Below are 22,414 nucleotides of genomic sequence, written 5' to 3'. Positions count from 1 at the left end.
TAGGTTTTTTTTTTATTTTAGTTTTATTTTTTGCCATATTTGTCAGCACTAGTTTACATTAAACATTTTAAACACATCAAGCTAGTTATTGAATTCTCGAATTTATGGATTTACAACATTGCAAAGCTTGTAAGATAATTAAATGAGCTGTAAGTGTTAGTCTAAGCTTTTGATGCAATAACATGCAGTTTTGTGACTATCGGACTGGTGTATTTGCCCTTTTTGTTTAATCCACAGGTTGGCTTGAGTAAAGTGCGGTACTTGGTTCTGGATGAAGCAGACAGGATGCTAGACATGGGCTTTGAGCCAGACATGCGTAAATTGGTGGGATCTCCAGGAATGCCTTCAAAAGAAGATAGGCAAAACCTCATGTTCAGTGCCACTTACCCTGAAGATATTCAAAGGTGTGCCTCTCACTTTTAAACAGTAGTTTGCCCAAATATTTAAATTGTCTAGGGATGAACCTATATGAAAATGTAACCAATATCGATTTAATGAAAAGAACTGGAGGCTGATACCAATATTTTGCTACCTAACTTTTTTTTGTCATCAGATCACTGTTTTACTTGGGAGTTATACTTCAAAAAAGGTAAAGATTGAACAACACCGTGACTCGGCCTGTTGCGATTTATTAAATAATCACCTGATTGTGGTTATTTGGTCTCTTGGTTATTGTGCACTTGAAAATCCAATAACTTTACTGTCCAAATAAGGGAATAAATGCATTGATCCTTCGCTAAGCTCCACCTCCCTCATTGCTGACTTTGAGGATCTTGCTGCAATATGTCGATCGATCAAGGCCATGGAGACTAAATTCACTGAGATGGTTACAAGAGTGGTGGATGTCGAGAAACGGAGAGGGAATTAGCTGCTAATCCGCTAGTGACCAAGGCAGATTTGGAGCGCGTCTGGGAGAAGTTGGAAGACTTGGAGAAAATCGAAATCAAAAGTAACAGTCAGTATCTGGTGTGGCCACCAGCTGCATTAAGTACTGAAGTGCATCTCCTCCTCATGGACTGCACCAGATTTGCCAGTTCTTGCTGTGAGATGTTACCCCACTCTTCCACCAAGGTACTTGCAAGTTCATGGACATTTCTGGGGGGAATGGCCCTAGCCCTCACCCTCCGATCCAACAGGTCCCAGACGTGCTCAATGGGATTGAGATTCGGGCTGTTTGCTGGCCATGGCAGAACACTGACATTCCTGTCTTGCAGGAAGTCGCGCACAGAAGGAGCAGTATGGCTGGTGGCATTGTCATGCTGGAGGGTCATGTCAGGATGCATTGCAGGCAAGCTCAGTCTGACGATGCTGTGACACCACCCCAGACCATGACAGACCCTCCACCTCCAAATCGATACCGCTCCAGAGTACAGGCATCGGTGTAAAGCTTAGTCCTTCGATGATAAACGTGAGTCCGGCCATCACCCCTGGTGAGACAAAACTGCAACTCGTCAGTGAAGAGCACTTTTTGCCATTCCTGTCTGGTCCAGCGAAGGTGGGTTTGTGCCCATAGGCGACATTGTTGCCGGTGATGTCTGGTAAGGACCTGCCTTAAAACAGGCCTACAAGCCCTTGGTCCAGCCTCTCTAAGCCTATTGCGGACAGTCTGTGCACTGATTGAGGGATTATGCATTCCTGGATTAACTCGGGCAGTTGTTGCCATCCTGTACCCATCCCGCAGGTGTGATATTTGGATGTTCCGATCCTGTACAGGTGTTGTTACACGTGGTCTGCCACTGCGAGGATGATCAGCTGTCCTTCCTGTCTCCCTGTAGCGCTGTTTTAGGCGTAATTCTGTGGAGGCAAGGCATAGATCTAGTGTGGTCTGAGACTACTAATGAAATATCATCTGCGTAAATCAAAAGCTTATGCGCCATACCTCCTGCCATCACCCCTGGAAAATCATCCTCCTTTCTTATCGCCACTGCTAATGGTTCCAGGGCAAGACAGAACAATAATGGGGAAAGAGGGCAACCCTGCCGGGTGCCACTATCCAGAGTAAAATAATCTGAAATTAATCACCTTAATTACCTCACCAAGCTCCTGCAAGGTTATCTCAGAATCAAGAGAATGTTTTTGCTCAGCTGACAGTTTAAGAACTTCTAATAGTTCCACAAATTGTCTAATATCCTCTTCAGTAGATGAAGATGTGGAACAATAAAGATCAAGATAGAATTCTTTAAAAGCATTATTATCAGTGGCCAAGGTAAATATTTCACCACTAACAAGTTTCACAGAGGGAATGGTAGAAAAACACACTCTCTGTTTTATATATCTAGCCAGAAGCTTCCCTGCTTTGTCCCCCGACTCCAAATATGACTGTCTTGCCCTGAATAGCCAAAACTCCACCTTCCATGACAAAATAGTATTATATCTGTATTTCAATCGGGTCAATTCTCTGAGGCCATTAGACGACATTTGGTGCTTCAGCTCTGCCTCGGCACTTTTAATCTTCCCTTCCAATTCCACGAGTTCTTGTGCTGTGGAATTTTTGGAGCAAGTGGCATACTGTATAATCCGGCCCCTAAGAACCTCCTTAAGTGCCTGCCACGCCCACAGAGGACACTGAGGACCAGTTGGTCTCCGTATAGACATTGATTTCAGCCTTTAGCATTTGTTGGAATTCAGGATTTTGCAAGAGGGATACATTTAAGGTGCCAACTTTATGATTTCCTTTTCTTTATATGTGGCAACACCCCTAAACACACCAGGGTGTGATCTGAGACTGATGTTTCCAATTAAGCAGTCAACGACAGATGAAATGAGGGACTTGGAAGATGTTTAAAAAAAAAAAAAAACATTAAAAAAAATGTATTCTAGAGTAAATCTTATGGAATGAATTTTTTATAGTCCCTAAAGCTGCGTTCACACTGCCAGCAACTTTGTCACTGCATGTCGCCAGTGGCTGGCGGTTAGGTCGCTAGTGGTGTGTATGGAGAGTCTAAACAGCACTGTTTCTTTACAGTTAATATTATTAAAATATTAGTAATGTTATTAATATTGTACGTTTATTCACTATATCTGATCATTTATATGGTTTCGTTTGCTGTCATGTAACACATTTTCAAAACAAATGATTTAATAGTTAGTTTTACAGGCTATTTGATGATTTAAACCTACTTGGAATCACCGTGATCTCAGATACACCTTTCCACGCATCATTTTTCTTAAATATGTCCCTGTACGTGGGCAGAGACATATCCTATAATGCTAGTAAATTGCTAACAGCAAGGATTAGCCTTTCCTCCATCTTTGTCACTGCAGGAGCTGAGAGAGAGAGAGAGAGAGGAGATCATGTGAGCTCTACCATCTCTCGTATTGGCTGTCGCTCCCGAAAGTCGCTCTTCTTTTGCATAAAGTTAAACATTTCTCAACTTTGTCGCATAGCTTGACACGCCCACATCCGGTCGCCAGCGGTTGCCGTCACTCGTGTCACCAGAAGTCGCCAGCTCTCATTGAAAATGAATGAGATGAGGTTGTTTTGTCGCTGCGTGTTGCTGGCAGTGTGAACTCGGCTTAACAGATGGGTTCATAAGTCTCCAAATATCTGTAAGACACACATTCTGTGAAGCGTCATTGTTGCTCTAGGGGGCTTGCACACTTTTGATTCACTATGATCAACGAGTCCATCAAAAGATTGAAGTCTCCTCCCAATATTATATCATGAGGGGTGCTAGCGGCTTGCAACATCCCTTCAAGATCTATAAAAAAGCCCTGATCATCAACGTTAGGTGCATAAATATTAGCCAAAATCAGACTTTGTCCTTGAATTTCAGTTAAAACAATAATGACTCTTCCTAATTTATCTCTTTTACTCTGAGACATTTGAATTGTAGATGTTTACTTATCAGTATAATGAGTCCCCTATTCTTACTCGAGCCAGTCAAACCCTGAACATCCCCTAGGAAAAAAAGAAAACTGAAAAAAGAATAACGTGTGCACTAACCCTGCACACGACATCGCCAACTGGCGTCCATCGTCCAAACTTAAACAGTCCATGCACGCCTACGGGAGCCCCTGCGACAACCTTGCCACTGGTTTGCTCAAGTCTGGTGTTTCTGTACAAATTTTGTGAGACAATTACACGGCAAAAGATAATCTATAAAACAAACTCCAGCCAATAAGCAGAATAAACACAAAAAGAACATGCAGATTCTTCAAACAGTCAAACGAATGTTCAGTGAGCCGGTCTACTCGGCTGCAACATGAGTACAAGCAAATGACTTTGCAATAAATTGTCCACAATATAAACTCCAGCCGATAGGCGGCACCAGCATAAAAAAACGTGCAGGTTCCTCAAACTCTCAATTGGTTGTTCAGTGAGCCGGTCCAGTCAGCTGCAGCATAAGTTCAAGCAAATGACTTACTCCAATGACTTTGCCAGAAATACTCCACAAAATAAACTACAGCCGATAGGTGGAATAAGCACAAAGAGTGTGTAGATTCATCCACAAAACCGTCCTGAAAGTGTGTTGCTCTACAAAATAAACTCTCAGCACTAGGTGGGACTAGCACAAAAAGAGCACGCAGAATCTTCAAACATTCAAGCGAATGTTAAGTGAGCCGGTCCATTCGGCTGCAACACGAGTTCCACAAGATTACTTACTCCATTGACTTTATGAAGGACATCGCTTGCTGTGGGCATGTGAATTTTTTACGGCCATCCTTAGCATCTGTTCTCAATTTTGCCGGGAATATCAGTACAAAGCGACCTTCCATTGATGTAAAAGTTTCTTGAATTTCTTGAATAGATCACGTTTCTTGTCGAGTTCACAAAGTCTGGGAACAAGACAATGCTGTGGTTCTTCCAAGAAAGCCTAACACAAGATCTTTATTGGATGATCTCAGAAATTTGGCCTCCTTCCGTGGATCGCCGAGCTGGAACCCTGTGAGCTCGCTCGATTTCCAGCTTATGGCCTGCTATGTCGAGCAGACTCTGAAAGAGCCCATCTAGGAATTCCACCATACCTGTCCATCCACTCCCTCTGGGACTCAGATACAGACGTTTTTCCGCTGGCTACAGTTTTCCATGTCCTCCAGCTTCTCCCAGACATGCTCCAAATCCACCTTGGTCAATCCATTTCTCAACATCCCCCACTCTTGACCACATCAGTAAACTTCTCCACTGCAGTGATCGATCGACATATCGCAGCAAGATCCTCCAAGTCAGCAACGACCTTTGTCAGCATTGCAGACATGTTCAGCATCTCTCGCCGCATTTCGCACATCTCTCCGACCAAATCGACTCCCAGGCCAGTGGCCTGCTCGGGTGTCAGCTTGAGACCGTAAGTGCTTAATGTCTCCAGAGCCCGAGGATTTTGAGTTCTTTGACATACTGTCCTCCTAGAACAGTTATGGAACAGTGTATCGACTCTCACCGGTTTATGTCATAAAAGGTATTAAAACTAGCAAAGTGCGAAGAGCTCGCCATTCACGTGACTCATTGAATATAGCTGCCTTTAATCAGAAGATTGAAAATTTAATTCAAGTTTATTTATAGAGCATAATTTAAAACAACAAATGTGACCAATGTGTTGTACAATCAAGAAAAAAAACACTGTTTAAAAAAATTAAATACAGCTTCTAAGGTTGGTTTAAAAGCCAGATTAAAAATGTGGCACACCTAGCCTAAAACAGTCATTATCTTGGCTAAATTTTTTGATTATCAATAACACTTCAACATGGTCCGATGAAAGACAGGACTTGGCTCAATTGAGATGACTATCCTGCTCTTGATAAAGCCTGCTCAGTGGAAAAATAACTTACAAGAATGCACCGATTTAAAGACTCAAATGTGAAAACATCCATAGCGACTTGTAACCCATTTCGGAAATCCTCTTCCTGCACCACCATCGAAGTGATTTCATAACTACTTCACTGAGTTTGCTTATCTAGCGAGAGGACATTTTCCTGCAAGCGCCTCTAGTGAGAGAGGGCAGAAACGCATACAGCCTGAGGTGAAATTAAACTTTTTGTATCATCTCCAGATATCCTTTTTGTCTAGTATTTGTATTAATATATTTAAATTGTAACATTACTATGTCTATGGTTGGGAATCATAAGGAATTGTATGATTCCGGCTCAGATTCCTCTTAACTATTCCGGTTCCTTAATAGTTTCAGTAACTATTCCAGTAATTCTTTTAGTACTTTTATTTTTTATAATTTAGACATGAGAAATGCAATTCTTATGCTGTCTGTTACCAAATAATGAAATCATTTCAGATTTTTACAGAGAAGATATAACAAATCAGAAGTACATTTAATACAGTTCTTGTAAAAGGTGTGTTTGCAGACTTTTTAGAGACATAAATACAATCCAGTAATAGATCCTAACTATATTTTAAACAAATCTAAACCGAAATGTGATGGCATTTCATTCATTTATTATTTTATAAAATTCCACATTACAACAAAACTTGTGTATATTTAATTATACATTGTCATGAACAACCAGTCAGTAACTGCACTGCTTGATTTAATAGAGACACAGGTCATCATTAAATAAACAGTAACATTTCCAGAGACAGTTTAGACTGTGTTTTGTAGCCTAATGTTGTACTTCAGGCTTTCGAGACTTCAACAGTTCTTATTTAATTTTGAGTTGGACATTCGTAACTTGCACATCAGTATAAGGTATACTGGAAGCGCTGTCTGTTTCTCGCTGTAGATTCAAAAGAATCGGCTCATTAGAATGGTTCTTTTGGGTTCGGACTATCCCAGAAGCACCATATGTTTTGCACCGGTGATTCAAAAGATCCGGCTCCTTTGAATAATTATTTCGGGAATCTAACTGTACCAGATATGTTTCGTGCTGTAAAAAGAGCCGGCTCGAGACTCTCAAACTTTTTAGGCCAAGTTCCTCCTTCGATGAAATCAAAACATTCCAGTACCACCAATGTTCACTCAAATATTTTTTCAGTATTTGGCAGATACAAATTTTTAGCGTAGTCTTGAGGATTGTGAGCAACATACACTGCCATATTTGATTAATATCAATATTCCTGTAGTTTACACAATCAGCAAGATTGTGTTTCTAAAATCAAACATACAATATTAACATTTAGAAGTTTTGCAATCCAGTTCAAACAAACTATATATATTTAGAAATTTGGAGCTTAAAACAGGGTCTAGCAATGCCTATGTCAGCCCCCCTAAAATTGTGCAGCTAGCATCACCCTTAATGTGATGTGCATGTGATCTATGAAAACAGTGGCTGCAGTAAGCTAAGGTTCATTTTACTCTGAATCATGCCCTTAACAGTCATTAATTTTAAAACCTGTCAAACTAAGTATTTTCCTTCCCTCTTGTCATAGGCGGCCATAGGTGACATAGCAGCAATGTTCGTCACATAACCGCTGCCTTGCGCACAGCTGTCAGACGTGCACTTTTCTCATCAGAGCAGTCTTCAAGTGAAATCAAAAACAAAATACTGTCAAATACAACCCAGTGTCTGAGTCAAAAGCACTATTTAAGATCATAGATTTTAAGGAAGTCTGAGAAAATAAACAATGATATCTTGCCTCAATCACATCAGTTTTTGCTGTTCTTTTTTCTGCATGGGAATAATATTGTGGTGTGCGCACAGACATCGGCGCAGCTGCACGCAAATAGAATGTTACCTATTCACATCCTGCACTGCCGATGTTCAAAATTATTTTGGTAAAAAAAATATCTTAAAGGTATATTACAATTGTAATCATACATTAGAAAAAAAGTATGGAAAACATTTGAGTAAAATTATTTTTTTAATGTAAATATCCTGGGTCATACTGCGTACCACCTGAAGGCACTCCACGTACCACAGTTTGAACACTGCACTAGTAGAACTGTGTGTTTTTATGCTGTAGAGTCAGTAGAGGGCAGCACTGCTGCAGAGAAATGCGCTGCTGGAAACACTGTCAGTGTATTTGAGGACAGTGTTCCAGCCACATCAGCGGAAAATTGCACGCTGGAGAACTGTTACTGGAACCGAAAGTCATGAAGATCATATGATTCCGGTATGTTTTTAAAGAATGTAACCAGTTCTGAACAAGAACCGGTTCTCGGTTCCCAACCCTAACTATGACAGTAATTTAAGTGCAGCCTTTGTAAAAAATAAATAAATAAAAATAATTAAATAAAAAAAGCCAAACATAAATGTGTAAAAATGTTGAACTAATGGTTGGAAATATTACCCGACTAGTAATTCCAGTGTCTACTGGGAGCATCAGAGCCATTTAGTCGACTAGTCTCGCACATACCTAGTCACCATAGACTGCCATTGAATGACATCATTGAACACAACATATTTTCACAATTACTCCCTTTGTGTTAAGAAAAAGTCATTTACTCACAGGGGTGAGTAAACAATTACTGAATTTTCATTTTGGGGTGAACTTTCCTTTTAAGTTAGTGGCTTTAATTTATATTGGAGCAAATGTAAATGTCCTTGCTGATGTTATACATGTTCATGTGGGAATTAGGGATGATAGTTAAATCCATAGCAAGATCTTCTCGAGATTTATTTTAAAGGAAAAAAGGAACCATTGCATGTGTCCTCTCTAGGTACCTCGTGTCACTATTACAAGTGACCCAGTAACAATTTTTTTTTTTTTTTTTTACATTTTGTGGATTGTTTCTGTACAATTCCTCAAACTACACAAAGGCACATTACTATAGTAGGCTCTTGTTTTTAAAAAAGCAAATGGTTGTCAGAAATATACAGCAACAGTTGCTAAGATAGGATTGGTGAGAAATCCTTGAGGGGCTTAGCGAAGGCTCAGTTTAACTGCTATTAACCACTTCTGAACCAGGCTTGGTGAACTGACGCATGACCCTTTGCAGACGGCTCATGCCAAACTTTCTGTGAAAATATATGCTACGTTATTTGTGAACAAAGTGCTCTGGTTTCATTTTAATAGCGATTTGTGTAATGGCAAATGATATTTGTCATTGTGGATTCAATGCACAATGAGACACAGTAGTCGTGTGTCACGCCCCCTTACTCTATTTCTAAGGAAATTTTAAAAATGAAGTAACTCGGAATCTCAAAGGTCTTCATGGGAAATAAGGGCTTGTAGGTTTAAACAGACTTGAAGTAACATGTGAAAGTGAAGAATTTTGGACAAATATTTTACCATTGCATACTTATAATGTAATATAATAATAGCTATTAATTTTGCTCGGTGTAACACCAGTGTAAATGCAAAATGGACCAAGACTAAAGTTGACCAAAAAAAGAGACTGGTAAGTATTATTTAAATATAATTTTTAATGTCGTACAGGAAATCATGTAATGGTTAAATATTATTAAATAACCTAAGGTTTGTGAAGTACACATCTATGACCAAAGTATGAAAATTAGTTTAACAATTAATCATCATAATCATGAAAGTCTTAAAACAGACAATTGATCTTTATAATCGCCAGTTATTTTTGTCACTGTCACGGTAATTAAATTTAGCTGATTATTAATTGTCAATGTGGCAAAGTAAATATTTTTGACAATAGAAATTTGACATGATTAGTAAGGTAATATGATATAGATTGATGCATGGTGTAGCTTGCAAATTGCTCTAGTAGGAATTAATTAAATGTTTTTTGCATTATATGATAGGCTGGCAGCAGATTTTTTGAAAGTAGACTACATTTTTCTTGCTGTTGGTGTGGTGGGTGGAGCATGCAGTGATGTGGAGCAAAAAATTGTTCTGGTGAACCAGTACTCCAAGAGAGAGCAACTGCTTGAACTGCTCAAAGTTACAGGTGCGTCAGCTACACACTATATACATTTACTGTAAATATGGGCACTACAGATAGTTTGTTAGACATGTTTACATCCAAGTTACAAATTTAATTTATGCAAATAATTGGATTGTCCCAAAAACATGGGCATGTGTAATGTTTTCACAAGCAGGATCAAAGATTTAGTCACCGAGTTAAAGATTTGATTATTGGCTGAATTTAATAAACATAAGAATCTCTGAGAGAGGAGACTTGCTACTAAATCATGTAACACACATTAGGTGGATATGAGAATAAAATTAGACGACCAAAACTGATACACAAAGCACAAAAACGTAAATACCTGTACAGTCCAGAAAAGAAACATGTAACAGGTGTGTTATGAAAATGATACGAGTAGACTGTTTTAAATGTTATCTTGGAGCTGAAAAGCTTTAATAATAATAGCCATTGTGATTTTGCTTCTTTTCATATCAGATACCATTATTGTGTTGAATTAATGTTAATGTTTTGAAACATTACTTAGTTAAATGTGTATACTTACATTTTGGATACTGAACAGTACTAGCGCTCTGCCTTTATGAGGACATGTACAGTGTTAAACAGCATCTAACCTGCACAGTGAGAGATGCACGGAGATGAATTTACAGTCCAGTAGAAAGAAATTATTTTTTATTTATTTTTTATTTTAAAAATCCAGTTGTGTGGATTAATAATTATCACTAACATGTTAAAATGGAAAAGAATTAGGATTTTCCTGCACTGTTGACTTGGAATGTGCAGGGATCATTAAATTGTTATGTAAGACATGCAATCCTGGTTCAAATTTTTTACATACCATTTCCAACACAATAGAAATAGATGCTGCAAAGATACTTGGAACAGAGAATTTAACGATTCTGGTTCCTTAACGATTCTAGTACCATTTCCAGTAATTCTTTTAGTACCTTTTTTTAAAAGAATAATTATTTACTACCCTCTGCTGTCTGTTACCAAATAATGAGATCATTTCCGCTTTCTACAGAGCAGATATATCAAATCAGAAATAAATGCAATACAGTTCTTGTGAAAGGTGTGTTTGCAGACTTTTTGGAGAAATAAATGCAATCCAATAATAGATCCTAACTATATTTTAAATAAATCTAAACCAACAAGAAATGTGATGGCATATTTCATTAATTCATTTATTTTATAAAATTCCACTTATTACAACTGAACTTTTGTATCTTTAAACATTGTCATATGAACAACCAGTCAGTAACTGCCCTGCTTGATTTAATAGAGAAAGGTCTATATTAAATAAACAGTCACAGTTCCAGAGACAGTTTGGACTGTCATGTAGCCTAATGTTTTACTTCAGGCTTGTGAGAATTCAACAGTTCTCATTTCATTTTGAGTTGGACATTCATAACTTGCACATCAGTATAAGATTACTTGTATACCAGACTATAAATGAAGCGCTGTATTTTTCGCACTGTAAATTCAAAAGAACCGGTTCATTAATCTTTTTTTTTTTTTTTTTTTTGGGAACGGACTATACCGGAAGCATTGTATGTTTTGCAATGTAGATTCAAAAGAACCGACTCCATTGAATAATTATTTCGGGAAGCACATACGTTTCATGCTGTAGATTCAAAAGAGCCAGCTCGAGAGTCGTTTCATTGGGAATTGAATACACAGGAAGAGCTGTGTGTTTTACGCTGTAGAGTTAGTAAAGGGCAGCGCTGCTGCAGAAATGTGCTGCTTGAAACACTGTCAGAGTATTTCAGGATGGTGTTCCAGCCAGCCACATTGGCGGAAAATTGCAAGCAGGAGAACCTTTAACAGAACCAAAGGTCACGAGATCATATGATTCCAGTATTTTTTTATAGAACGGAACCGGTTCTGAACAAGAACCGGTTCCCAGCCCTAATGAGTACAATTCTTGGAAAGCACGCTCTCTGTCTGCATGGTGTCTGTGCCTTGCCGCGTCCAGTATATTATGTGTGTGCTCAATACAATCACGCACGCTCGTCTCCAAATGCTTGGTTGGAAGACTGTGTTCGCTCAGTGTAATCTTTGTGCGCTCTCGTTTGTTATCTGCTTGCACTAACGTTAATAGTGCAGTACTGGCCTGATCGGGCAAGTGACAGTTCTAGCAACTTCCCGAATCTCACGCTGGCCCAGGGCCATCAGGCAGTCCTTATTCAGTGTTCCCACATGCAGTTTTCCAGTAATGGAAAATTTGAAAAATACCTAAATGTCCTGAAAAATTATTATTTGTCCTGGAAAATATTTCAGTAGAATAAATGGTTTGACTGTGTTGCTAGCAAGGTTACATGTACAAAAACATGGTAATGAGCAGGACTTGGAATAGGACTCAAATACAGACATTTGTATCATTTTGTCTCTGCTGGCAGCTGCGCAATGTAAAACAACATCAATGGTTAAGGGCGTTTACACCCTCATGATTGATTACAGCAGCAGCCAATTGCATGGTTGGCTACAGCAGCGCATGCACAGTGAGAAGCAGCACTCGTGAAACTTGTCATTCATAAACAAACTGAATGACCTGGTACATGGACCGACCGACTGAATGAGAGGGGTATCTTGTTCGTTTCAGCATCGGCATGTGAGTCTACCTTGTTCAGCACGGAGAAAAACGGGCAGAGGAGCTATTGTGTAAAAGTAACTCATTTGAAAGCCCCTCAACATGTATAAACATCACTTGCATCAGCGCTGCCGAATACATTCACTATGAAGTGACGCGTCAGTGTAACCTCAGCTCTAAATCAAAGTGTTTTGTTTTTTCCCCACACATGTTTTTCCTCACAAATAATGTCTTTTGAGAGTACAAAGCTACAATAAATATTTTAAAACTGTCCAAATTTATGGAGACATTGAATTTCATAATTTATTTTAATTATCACCTTATCGTTTCCGAGTATCCAGAGACCCCAGTTATTGAACTTCAGTGAATACATTAACAAAAAAACAAAAAAAAAGCAAATCGCCAGTCAAAGCAATTGCCATTTTTCTCTTCCAAATAAATGTTTTCAATATTAATTGTGCACACCTCCTGCTTCCTTACGTGACAAGCTCGTACATTTGCCCCTCCCTGACGCTTACTGCATCGCTTGTTATGTGGAGGACAAAGGCGTTGAGCGGGAGCATTGATGCCTCAACTCATGTGAAAGGCGCTTTACAATGAAGAAAGGACATTATTGAAACTCAAAATTATTATTAGGCTATTGTTGCCTTTTCTGATAAGTCATGCCCAGCAGTTTAAATACTGTAGGAAAATGATACAGTAGTTTTGTTCTTTGTTCTTATAAGCTTTGTTCTTATAATGCTTAAAAATGTTACTGAAGTTGGTTGATTTAACATGCACATTTTAATAAAGGAGAAGGTAAGGATGTTATTTATGCTCATTATTAGCCTATTATTAGACTATTATTGTCTTTTTGGATGAAAAGTCATGCTCAGTAGTTCACAAACTGAATGGAAATTATAGATCTGCTTTGTTCTTATATTGCTTAAATACTAAGTCTCTCTTGGCAGATTTTGGTCGTGAACATCTCAGTGATTACTCGTTGCAAATAAGACGATAATTTTTTGCCACCCTGTGGCATCTCCAGAAGTGGTCACTAAACTAATCAGTTATCTTTGACCATTTCATGTCTCTGTACTAAAACAGAAGAGTTGTTGGGTAATTTATTTGTGCAATTACAGGGAATGAGCGAACAATGATCTTTGTTGAAACCAAAAGAAGTGCGGATTTCATAGCAACATTTCTGTGTCAGGAGAAGATCCCTACAACAAGCATCCATGGGTATGTCATCTTTTCAATAGCCTCATCATTCTGATACTGTGGTAAAGCTCACTTTGTAATATTATTATTGCCCTGTATGTTGTTTTAAAAATTACATACTCCATCTGTCCATGTGTTAAATTAACCCTTTACCCCCCCCAAACAGTGATCGGGAACAGAGAGAGCGTGAGAGAGCTCTTCGTGATTTCCGCACAGGCCAGTGTCCGGTGTTGGTTGCCACGTCTGTCGCTGCCAGAGGACTGGACATTGAGCACGTCCAGCACGTGGTGAATTTTGACCTGCCCAGCAGTATTGATGAATATGTGCATCGCATTGGTAGAACCGGCCGCTGTGGAAACCTCGGACGGGCCATGTCCTTCTTTGACCCGGAGCCTGACACACCATTAGCTCGCTCTCTGGTCAAAGTTCTCGCGGGGGTTGGTACTTTCATATCATGCCCAAGACATGAAAAACATGAAATTCATTTCACCAGGAGTGGAGCATAACTCTACTGTTGGCTGAAACTGTTAGTAACAAACAATGCAATTCCACTTAATTTCTGTATCCGACAGCTAGTTGTCATCTTTGTTTGTGAGAAGATACAAGTAGTTTGAGAGTGCAGGCAGACTGACTCTTCTGCGTTTTTTTACAGTGTTGTGGGAGTAGACAGTCGCTGTATAACTCATTTGGTGTGCTTTGTTTGGGGGTTCTCATGAGGTCCGTTAAGTGCTTATGAAGCAAATGTGCAAATCATAACTGTCATGACACAAAATAATTAATGATATCAACGTAACTAGCCTTGGACCATCACTTCATGACATCTACACAATCGGTTGAGGCACTGTCAATAAAAATGGTCCAGCACGTTTTTTGAACTTTTTTAGGAATGTAATACTTTCAACATCACATTGCCCGTTAAGAATATATGCTGATGCGGGTGAAAACACTGGAGACTGGAAATTGAAAACCAATGTCACGCTCTTGCGATGTTAACAGCTTTGATTAAATAGGAACAAAATTTTATTGCGTTGCTCGGTTACGCAGATGCAGTATAACGCTGTTTTCATGTCGAATTAACAGGTTTAGAAAGGTTTATACATCTTTAACATATTCACTAACTGTGCGACAGTGTGCTTCCTCACTGTGCATGTTTGCACTAAACTCAAGCGCTTGACGCACTGCTGACAGCTGCAGGAGAGAGAAGGGGAGAGACAGCGGATTTACTTGCGCAGCTTCTGGAATTATAGTTTGATACAAAATGTTTTGATTTGATTAGCTGTGTCTATTGGTTTACTAATTTGCAGCTGCACTGTAAAGTGAATAAAAGTGTGCAGGAATTTCCTGCATTATGAGTGTCGAACTTGTGGGAATGATTAAAATTGTGTGCAATGCCGTGACAAATTTCAGGCTGTGCAAACTGTTTTATATTAAAACTAGAGCGGTCAGTAGATTACCATTTTTAATTGCGATTTAATGATTATTCATAGTAAATCGTGATTAATCTTAGATTTTAAAAGTGCTGAAATTTGACTACACTTATTTCCTGTCAAAATGCATTTATTTCCTCCTTTGGAAAGAATAACACAATATAACAAAACAATATGTAACCATAATGGTTTATTAACATTTTCCGAACTCTACAGTACAAAGACAGAAATTAATAAAATAGCACCAATTATAGTAACATTAAACATTTACCAAAATTTAAGTGGGATGTAGACTGATTGATAGAACTACTATTCATTGCAATGTGCATTAAATCTCTTAAACCCTTATCCTCCACAATATTTATCGTCATCAAGCTGTCTTTTCACTTTGGATAAAGAATGCACATGATTTGTTTAGGGCAGCAAGTGCCTCATTGAACTCCAAAAGAAAAGCGAGCCTTGTGCTTTTAGTGCTGGCACTGCCACTGGAAAAATAATTCATCTGAATTGTCTGGTAATCATTAGCTGACGATTCAGAAGCTCAGCGGCATCGGGTACCAAGTTGAAATTAATATGAGTGGAGAGGCCTGGGTAGCTCAGCGAGAAAAGACACTGACTACCACCCCTGGAGTTGCGAGATCAAATCCAGGGCGTGCTGAGTGACCCCAGCGAGGTCTCCTAAGCAATCAAATTGGCCCGGTTGCTAGGGAGGGTAGAGTCACATGGGGTAACCTCCTTGTGGTCGCTATAATGTGGTTCTCGTTCTCGGTGGGGCGTGTGGTGAGTTGTGCGTGGATACTGCAGAGCATAGCGTGAAGCCTCCACATGCGCTATGTCTCCGTGGTAACGCGCTCAAGCCACGTTGATAAGATGCGCGGATTGACGGTCTCAGACACGGAGGCAACTGAGATTCGTCGAGTTGCTACACCACCACGAGGACCTATAGCACATTGGGAATTGGGCATTCCATATTGGGGAGAAAAAAAATATATGAGCGGAGCGTCAACAGATCCTCCATGTGGTAAAATGCTGACTTGAAGATGCAAAGAACTTAACTTTTGTCACAAGCCCCATCACTGTTTGTTTTATAAGAGGTCCTTTCTCCAGCATGGACTCACTGTTGCGTGTTTGTGTGTAACTGAGTGTAATGTCCCCGATGGACATATCGCAAGGGTTCTGCCCTCCTAACGAGTGATCAGAACTCACACGGAGCTGAATAAAATGTAAGTCTAATGTAAAATCGGTACATGCCTTAATCGCAATTAATAAAAAATTAACGCGTTATACATTTTAATCACATGTTAACACGACAGCACTAATTAAAATATAAAAGTTGCCCTGTTTCCCTCCTTGATGATTTCATAATATATATTAAAAAAAATTACTCTGCAATCTGCTAAATTAATGCGATGTAATTGCTTCCCTTGTTATATACGGCAAGGTGAGCGAAATTAAAGGCCATGACAGGCCAACTTTGGCCCGCGGGCCCTGGTTTGGGTATCTCTGCCCTAAAGAGACTGTACCAGTTTTCAGTGTTCAACAGAGTATTTTGTTGTATCAACAGAGTATTTAAAAGTTCAGAGATTGCTGTATTCAAAAAAATAATGTCTGACTTACAGTTGGGTGGATCTAATGACTAATTATGAAAGTTGTCCGGCTTGATGAGAACCATATATGTACCAAGTTTGGTGACTGTAGGTGAAAATGGGGGTGCACGCCCATTTTCAAGGTGGTGCTTCAGAGCCCCCCCCCTCCCCCGTGCACTTTCAGTGCTTGGGCCCTAATAATAATAATCCTTAGAAGAACAATAGGGTCTCCACACTTTCAGTGCTTTGGCCCTAAATACAATATAAACGTTTTGTGAAAATAAATGAAAATTAAATTTAATAGACTAGCTTTGATGTAATGCTGTTAAATGTCGAGAGCACATGCATATGCGAGAGCACATCCACATGCCGGTTGCACGAGTGCGTATCTCTCCGCACGCATGCATCTTCCCTTCATTCTCGCACAAATCTAAATGTGCGTTCTTTCAAATAAATACTGCTTCATAAAATCTCCCTGCTTTCGCTGAGAGAGCGCATGTGTGTGCATTCAAAATGTGTCCTATGTGCTCGCAAAGCTGTTATAAAGTCATATGGTGTTGTCTCTATTAATTTTTTACAAATATTCTGCCTCTGTAGAGGCGTTATATAGAGGGAGAAGTAATACTGCAGCTTGAGGAATCCATTTGCCATTTGGCTGCTAACTGCAACATAATTCATGGTTAAATTGTTTTGTAAGAATTACAAATCAAATAACATATAAACTATCAAATAAGAACATCTGTTGTGATGTCATTTTACGGCTTTCACCACAGTGGAAAACTTGGTTGTACAAGTTACGTAGAAAATCTGAAAAAGTTCAACGAAATCGTGATCTGAGATAAAGACTGGCTCATGTGATACGAGTTTATCACAAATATAGGCTATAAAAAAAGATGAGGACAAATGTCTTATTAAAAAAAAAAAAAGCAAAATACGGTTTCATATTATTAATAGGAATATTATAGCCTTTAATAATGCACCAGTATATGACGCACTGCAAATGAGTCTGTCTGACTGAATTTAAAGGAATAGTTCAACCAAAAATGAAAATTCTCTCATTATTTACTCACTTTCATGTCAATCCCTGATGTGTATGACTTTCTTCAGAAAGTATTCTAAAAATATTTTTAGAAGAATATTTCAGCTCTGTTGGTCCTCACAATGCAAGTGAATGGTGACCAGAACTTTTGAATGTCCAAAAAGCACAAACAGCATAAGAGTAATAAATACGACTGCAGTGGTTTAATCCATATCTTCTGAAGCAATAAAACTGAACGGATCATTAATTCATTTCATACTGTAAATCTACACTTTCACTTCACATCCTGGTGAAGAAGTAACTTTCACGGTCAGCCACCTACTATTTGGGGCTGATCAAAGGTGGAGATTGATAGTAAAATGTATGATATTATGCTGCCTTTGTCCTTTTTGGACCTTCTGAATTCTGGTCACCATTAACTTGAATTGTGAGGACCAACAGAGCTGTGATATTCCTCTAAAAGTCTTAATTTGAGTTCAGCAAAGGAAAGAAAGTCATACACATCTGGGATGGCATGAGAATGAGTAAATGATGAGTGAATTTTCATTTTTGGGTGTACTACCCCTATAAAGTTATGGATCATCATTAGTGAATTGCTCCAATGCCTGAAATGATAAATTTTGATAATAAAACAAAGGACAATACCTGATAAATACCCTTTCTATTCTTTACAGTCAGTTGTTGATCCAAAAAAAATTAAGGGTACACGGCATCTTTTCAAAACTTGAACAGATGATCCAGCCAGCCTAATTTACACTTCGAAAACTCCCGATGTCGCTATAATAATGCAAAAAGCCCTCCTTTTCTGTTCACATCTTGGGTTTTTAAATCCATAAGAATCTCATCAATGATAGTCAGAGACTTTCTGGCAGTAAACACTAAAGACACTAAAGCGTGATTGCGTCACACATGGCCAGCTAGAAGGCCTCGACAGCGACTTATCCTAAATACCACACCCACCAAGAACAAAAATCAATCTGATTGGTTGATGAATCTGACAATCTGACTTTAGATGCCTATTCCCTTGCGCTGTTGAGGGATTCTGTAGAAATTTTGAAGGCCTAATGGGGTGGAGGTTAGACTTGCGCACTGCTTCCCTGACAAGCTCAGATTGGATAAACTTTTAGTTTTTGCTATTCGATTGTAGATGAATTAGGAGTGGAAAGCGATTGTAAATAAATAGGCTGGAAGGTGAATGATAATAAAAGGATGAAAAATATTTATTAGGCAAGTTAGTCCAGCAGAATTCGCCACTGCTATTTTAGTGCTTGAATGTACACTCAGTGTAAATACTTGTGAATTGTCTGTCTGTCTGATCTGTCACTGTCTTTTCTATCTGTCACCCTTTCTGTCTTTTCTATCTATACATCACGGGTCTGTTGAATGCTTGATTCTGATTGGTTGACAGACGTGCGCAATTATTTTCAAGTAGACGCGTGGCTATGAAGTAGATTCAGGTCATGACCGCATAATGGTTCCATATCACTTCGCCAAATTCAGTTATTTCAAAGAGCTGTACACTAAGTGCTTGAGCACTGCTGATGACTAAATTTGTGTTCACGTCAGACCAAAGTATAATAATAATATCATGCGTTTTATTTACAGTGCTGTAGAGTGTTTGTCCCCTTCCTGATTTTTTTCTATTTTTGTGTATTTTTCATACTAAATTGTTTTAGATCTTCAAACAAGATATAACAAAGGCATAAATTACAGTTTCAGCATCCTTGAGGCTTAAAGAGGAGCGATTGCGAGAGATGATACAAAGATGGAAAAAGGCAGTTTTCACAGTCATAGTAATGTGAATATAACGACGGTGCAGAATCAAATCACGGCAAGATTTTTAACTGTAGAGGAGGGTGTGATTAAATCACCATCAAGAATCTAGTATGCTTTCTGGCTCTAAATCACTCACTTCCAAATATTCAAGCAAGACTTCTGTCTTATCGGAGTTAAATTTAAGGTAGATTGACTTCGATCAATGCTTTAGTTCGTGAATGCAGGAAGAAAGTGCTGGAGGAGGAAAGAGTTGATAGAAGTGCTGAGAGTCGTCAGTATAACTGTGAAAATTTAACCCATGCTTGCTGATTACCTGACCTAGTGGCAGCATATATGATTATGAAGAGAATTAGGCCAAGAACTGAACCCTGAGGCACCCCTGATTGTACCGTAGCAGTTTAGGACTTGTGTTTGCTATAAACAACAAATTGGTGCCTATTAGTAAGATAGGAAGTGAACCTGTTTAAAGCTGTACCAGTGATACCTATTTCTAAAAGACGGGCAAGTAGAATGTGATGAGAGACTGTGTCAAATGCAGAGCTAAGGTCAAGTAGCATTAAAATATTAAGTGCAGCTGAATCCGCAGAGAGGACCCTCAGTAATGCAGTTTCTGTACTATGTTTAGGCTGGAAAGGTTCAAAAAAACTGTTAGGGGGCTTTCACACTGGGCACGTTTGCTGTGGTCTGATTCTGAGTGTGATTCGTTCCCGTTGCCCCCCGCAGCGTTGGTCTGGTTTTACACACACTTAATTCTATCGAACCCCATTTGCATTCATCTTGCGTCATCACAACCACGCATGGAGAACACAATGCGACTCATCATACTTTGGGTTATTTTGGTGCCATCATGCACAGCAGAGTGAACGACAACTGCGTATATGTGCGCTTCATGGCGTAACTCATCAGATGTCCAGGGGAAGGCGGCTTGCTGCTGCTCGCAAACGCCGTTTTTTGAGGAGACAGCTGATTGCAAGGAAATCATTTGCATCTTTGTTTACACGGCATGCTTACGCTCGTGTCCAAGGTGAAGTTATCACCACTGTCATCTCCTATTATACCCATATTTATTAGTCTAAACTAATGATGTCGTCATCGGCTAAAACGCATGTGCATGTTACTTCCTGAAGGAGTACGCACCCGAGTCAGAGTTGCTTTCTCGCTTTCACGCGAATCGCGCTACAGTTCCATTGCAACCGAACTCGGACCACCTCCTACAGGTAGTCTCGGGTTCAGTACCACAGTGCGCTCCCCGGTCCGCATTACAGCTTTCACATTACCAATTTTTCATGTGAACCGTGCTCTGTTTCAAACTAAACTGCCAGTGTGAAAGCACCCTTAGAAGATAGGTTAGCATGCAGGTGACTGCAGAAATCTTGAGTTGTGGAACCATACCAGAAACGAGTGACACATTGATGGTGTGAAATAGGTGCACTAATAGCGGAGCCATTTTTTCTCAGGAGGGAGGTAGGAGCAGGGTCAAGTAGGCAAGTGGAGGAATTTTAATTTCTAATCTCAACCACAGCAGCCGGAAAGTAGGGCAGAATTTTGTGAAATTGTGAACTAGATGTGGGGGTCTGAATTTACTTGGATGTTCAGTTAGCAGGCAAATTGATTTTTATTTATTCAACAACAAAAACAAAATTTGTGGAAAAATTCACACATTTGGTCAGGGGAATGCAGTGCCACATCAGGAGGCTGAATAAGCTTAGAGATAGTAGCAAAAAGTGCTCTGGGCCGACAATTGGAATTAGCAATGACATTAGAAAGATAGGAAGAATGTGCAGAATTGAGAGCTAACCTAAATTGCTAAATGTGTTCAGAGTATGCTGTAGAATGCACAGTGTAAATTATATTCACATTAAATGTTATGCATAATAAAAGTTGATTTGATAAATAGTATATTTGCCATGTGTAAACAACAATATATAGGAACTGTAGCTAAAATAAGGGTTGATAAATACTAATACAACCGACTAGAAAGACATTTTATTCATTTTAATATCCTATATATTTTTTGAATGTGTTGAAACTTGACACAGGGCAATGCACCCTGAAAATTGCATCAATAGAACGGTGTCATGCTGAAGAGCCGCTTAATAAGTGTTTTCTTTCGTAAATGTAAACGAGTGTAAATGTCAACATCATACTGTATGTCGAAAGGATTTAAACCTATCACACAAAACATGAGCTCATTGATGTCATAAAATATCAGTCTGCTTTTTTTATTCCAACCATTACTCCTGGGCGGAAGCTTCCGTAAATATTTAGTTCATACGTAGGGTTACGTTCTACCCAAGTTTAATGGTGCAACGCTCCAATGTTTAGTAGTGCGTAAATTGTGACTTAGTGCCCATTTATGCCACAATTGGGCTAAGTTGTAACTTGTGTATTGCTAGTTACATCAACAGCAATATTGTTGAGACCAGATGAGCATAATAGATCCAGTGTATAACCATGTACATGGGTTGCAAAGTTTACATGTTGTACTAGGTTAAAACACTCGAGCACCAACATGAATTCACAAGAAGATACAAAATTGGTATCAATATGATTGTTAAAGTCTCCAAGTAATATACAGTTGAAGTCAGAAGTTTACTTGCACTTAGGTTGAAGTCATTAAAAGTCATTTTAATGATTTTGAAAATCCAAAAAGCCCCAGACTCAATTTGGATGAAGGAAATCTGGCATAAATTGATGAACATGTCAGCAATGCTGACGAAGATCGTTGCTGACTTGGAGGAGCTTGCTGTAATACGTCGATCAATCACTGCCATGGAGACTAAATTCACTGAGATGGTTACAAGAGTGGTGGATGTTGAGAAATGGATCGATTATCTGGAGTCATCGGAGAGGGAATTAGCTGCTAACCCACTAGCGGCCAAGGCAAACTTGGAGCGCATCTGGGAAAAGTTGGAAGACTTGGAGAATCATAACCAGTGAAACAATATCTGAATTGTTGGAATTCCTGAGGACAAAGAAGGCAGAGATATGGTGAAATTCCTAGACAGGCTCTTCCCGAGTCTGCTTGACATAACAGGCCATAGGCTGGAAATCGAGCGAGTTCTGGCTCGGAG

At 39.2% G+C, this 22,414-nt stretch overlaps 1 protein-coding gene across 1 annotated transcript in view; it reads left to right on the top strand.

The window, feature by feature from the left end:
* Nucleotides 1-22,414, top strand: part of LOC127432696 (probable ATP-dependent RNA helicase DDX4) — a 71,881-nt gene that overhangs the window by 42,398 nt on the left and 7,069 nt on the right. The window contains exons 12-15 of the mRNA XM_051684047.1: nucleotides 238-404; nucleotides 9,598-9,743; nucleotides 13,434-13,533; nucleotides 13,679-13,949. Of these exons, the coding sequence (XP_051540007.1) occupies nucleotides 238-404; nucleotides 9,598-9,743; nucleotides 13,434-13,533; nucleotides 13,679-13,949 (684 nt within the window). The remainder of the gene's footprint in view (nucleotides 1-237; nucleotides 405-9,597; nucleotides 9,744-13,433; nucleotides 13,534-13,678; nucleotides 13,950-22,414) is intronic.

The sequence above is a fragment of the Myxocyprinus asiaticus genome, chromosome 42, assembly GCF_019703515.2.
Source record: "Myxocyprinus asiaticus isolate MX2 ecotype Aquarium Trade chromosome 42, UBuf_Myxa_2, whole genome shotgun sequence".
Taxonomy (NCBI): Eukaryota; Metazoa; Chordata; class Actinopteri; order Cypriniformes; family Catostomidae; genus Myxocyprinus; species Myxocyprinus asiaticus.
The sequence above is the reverse complement of the archived record's forward strand: the minus strand, read 5'-3'. Positions and strand labels throughout refer to the sequence as shown.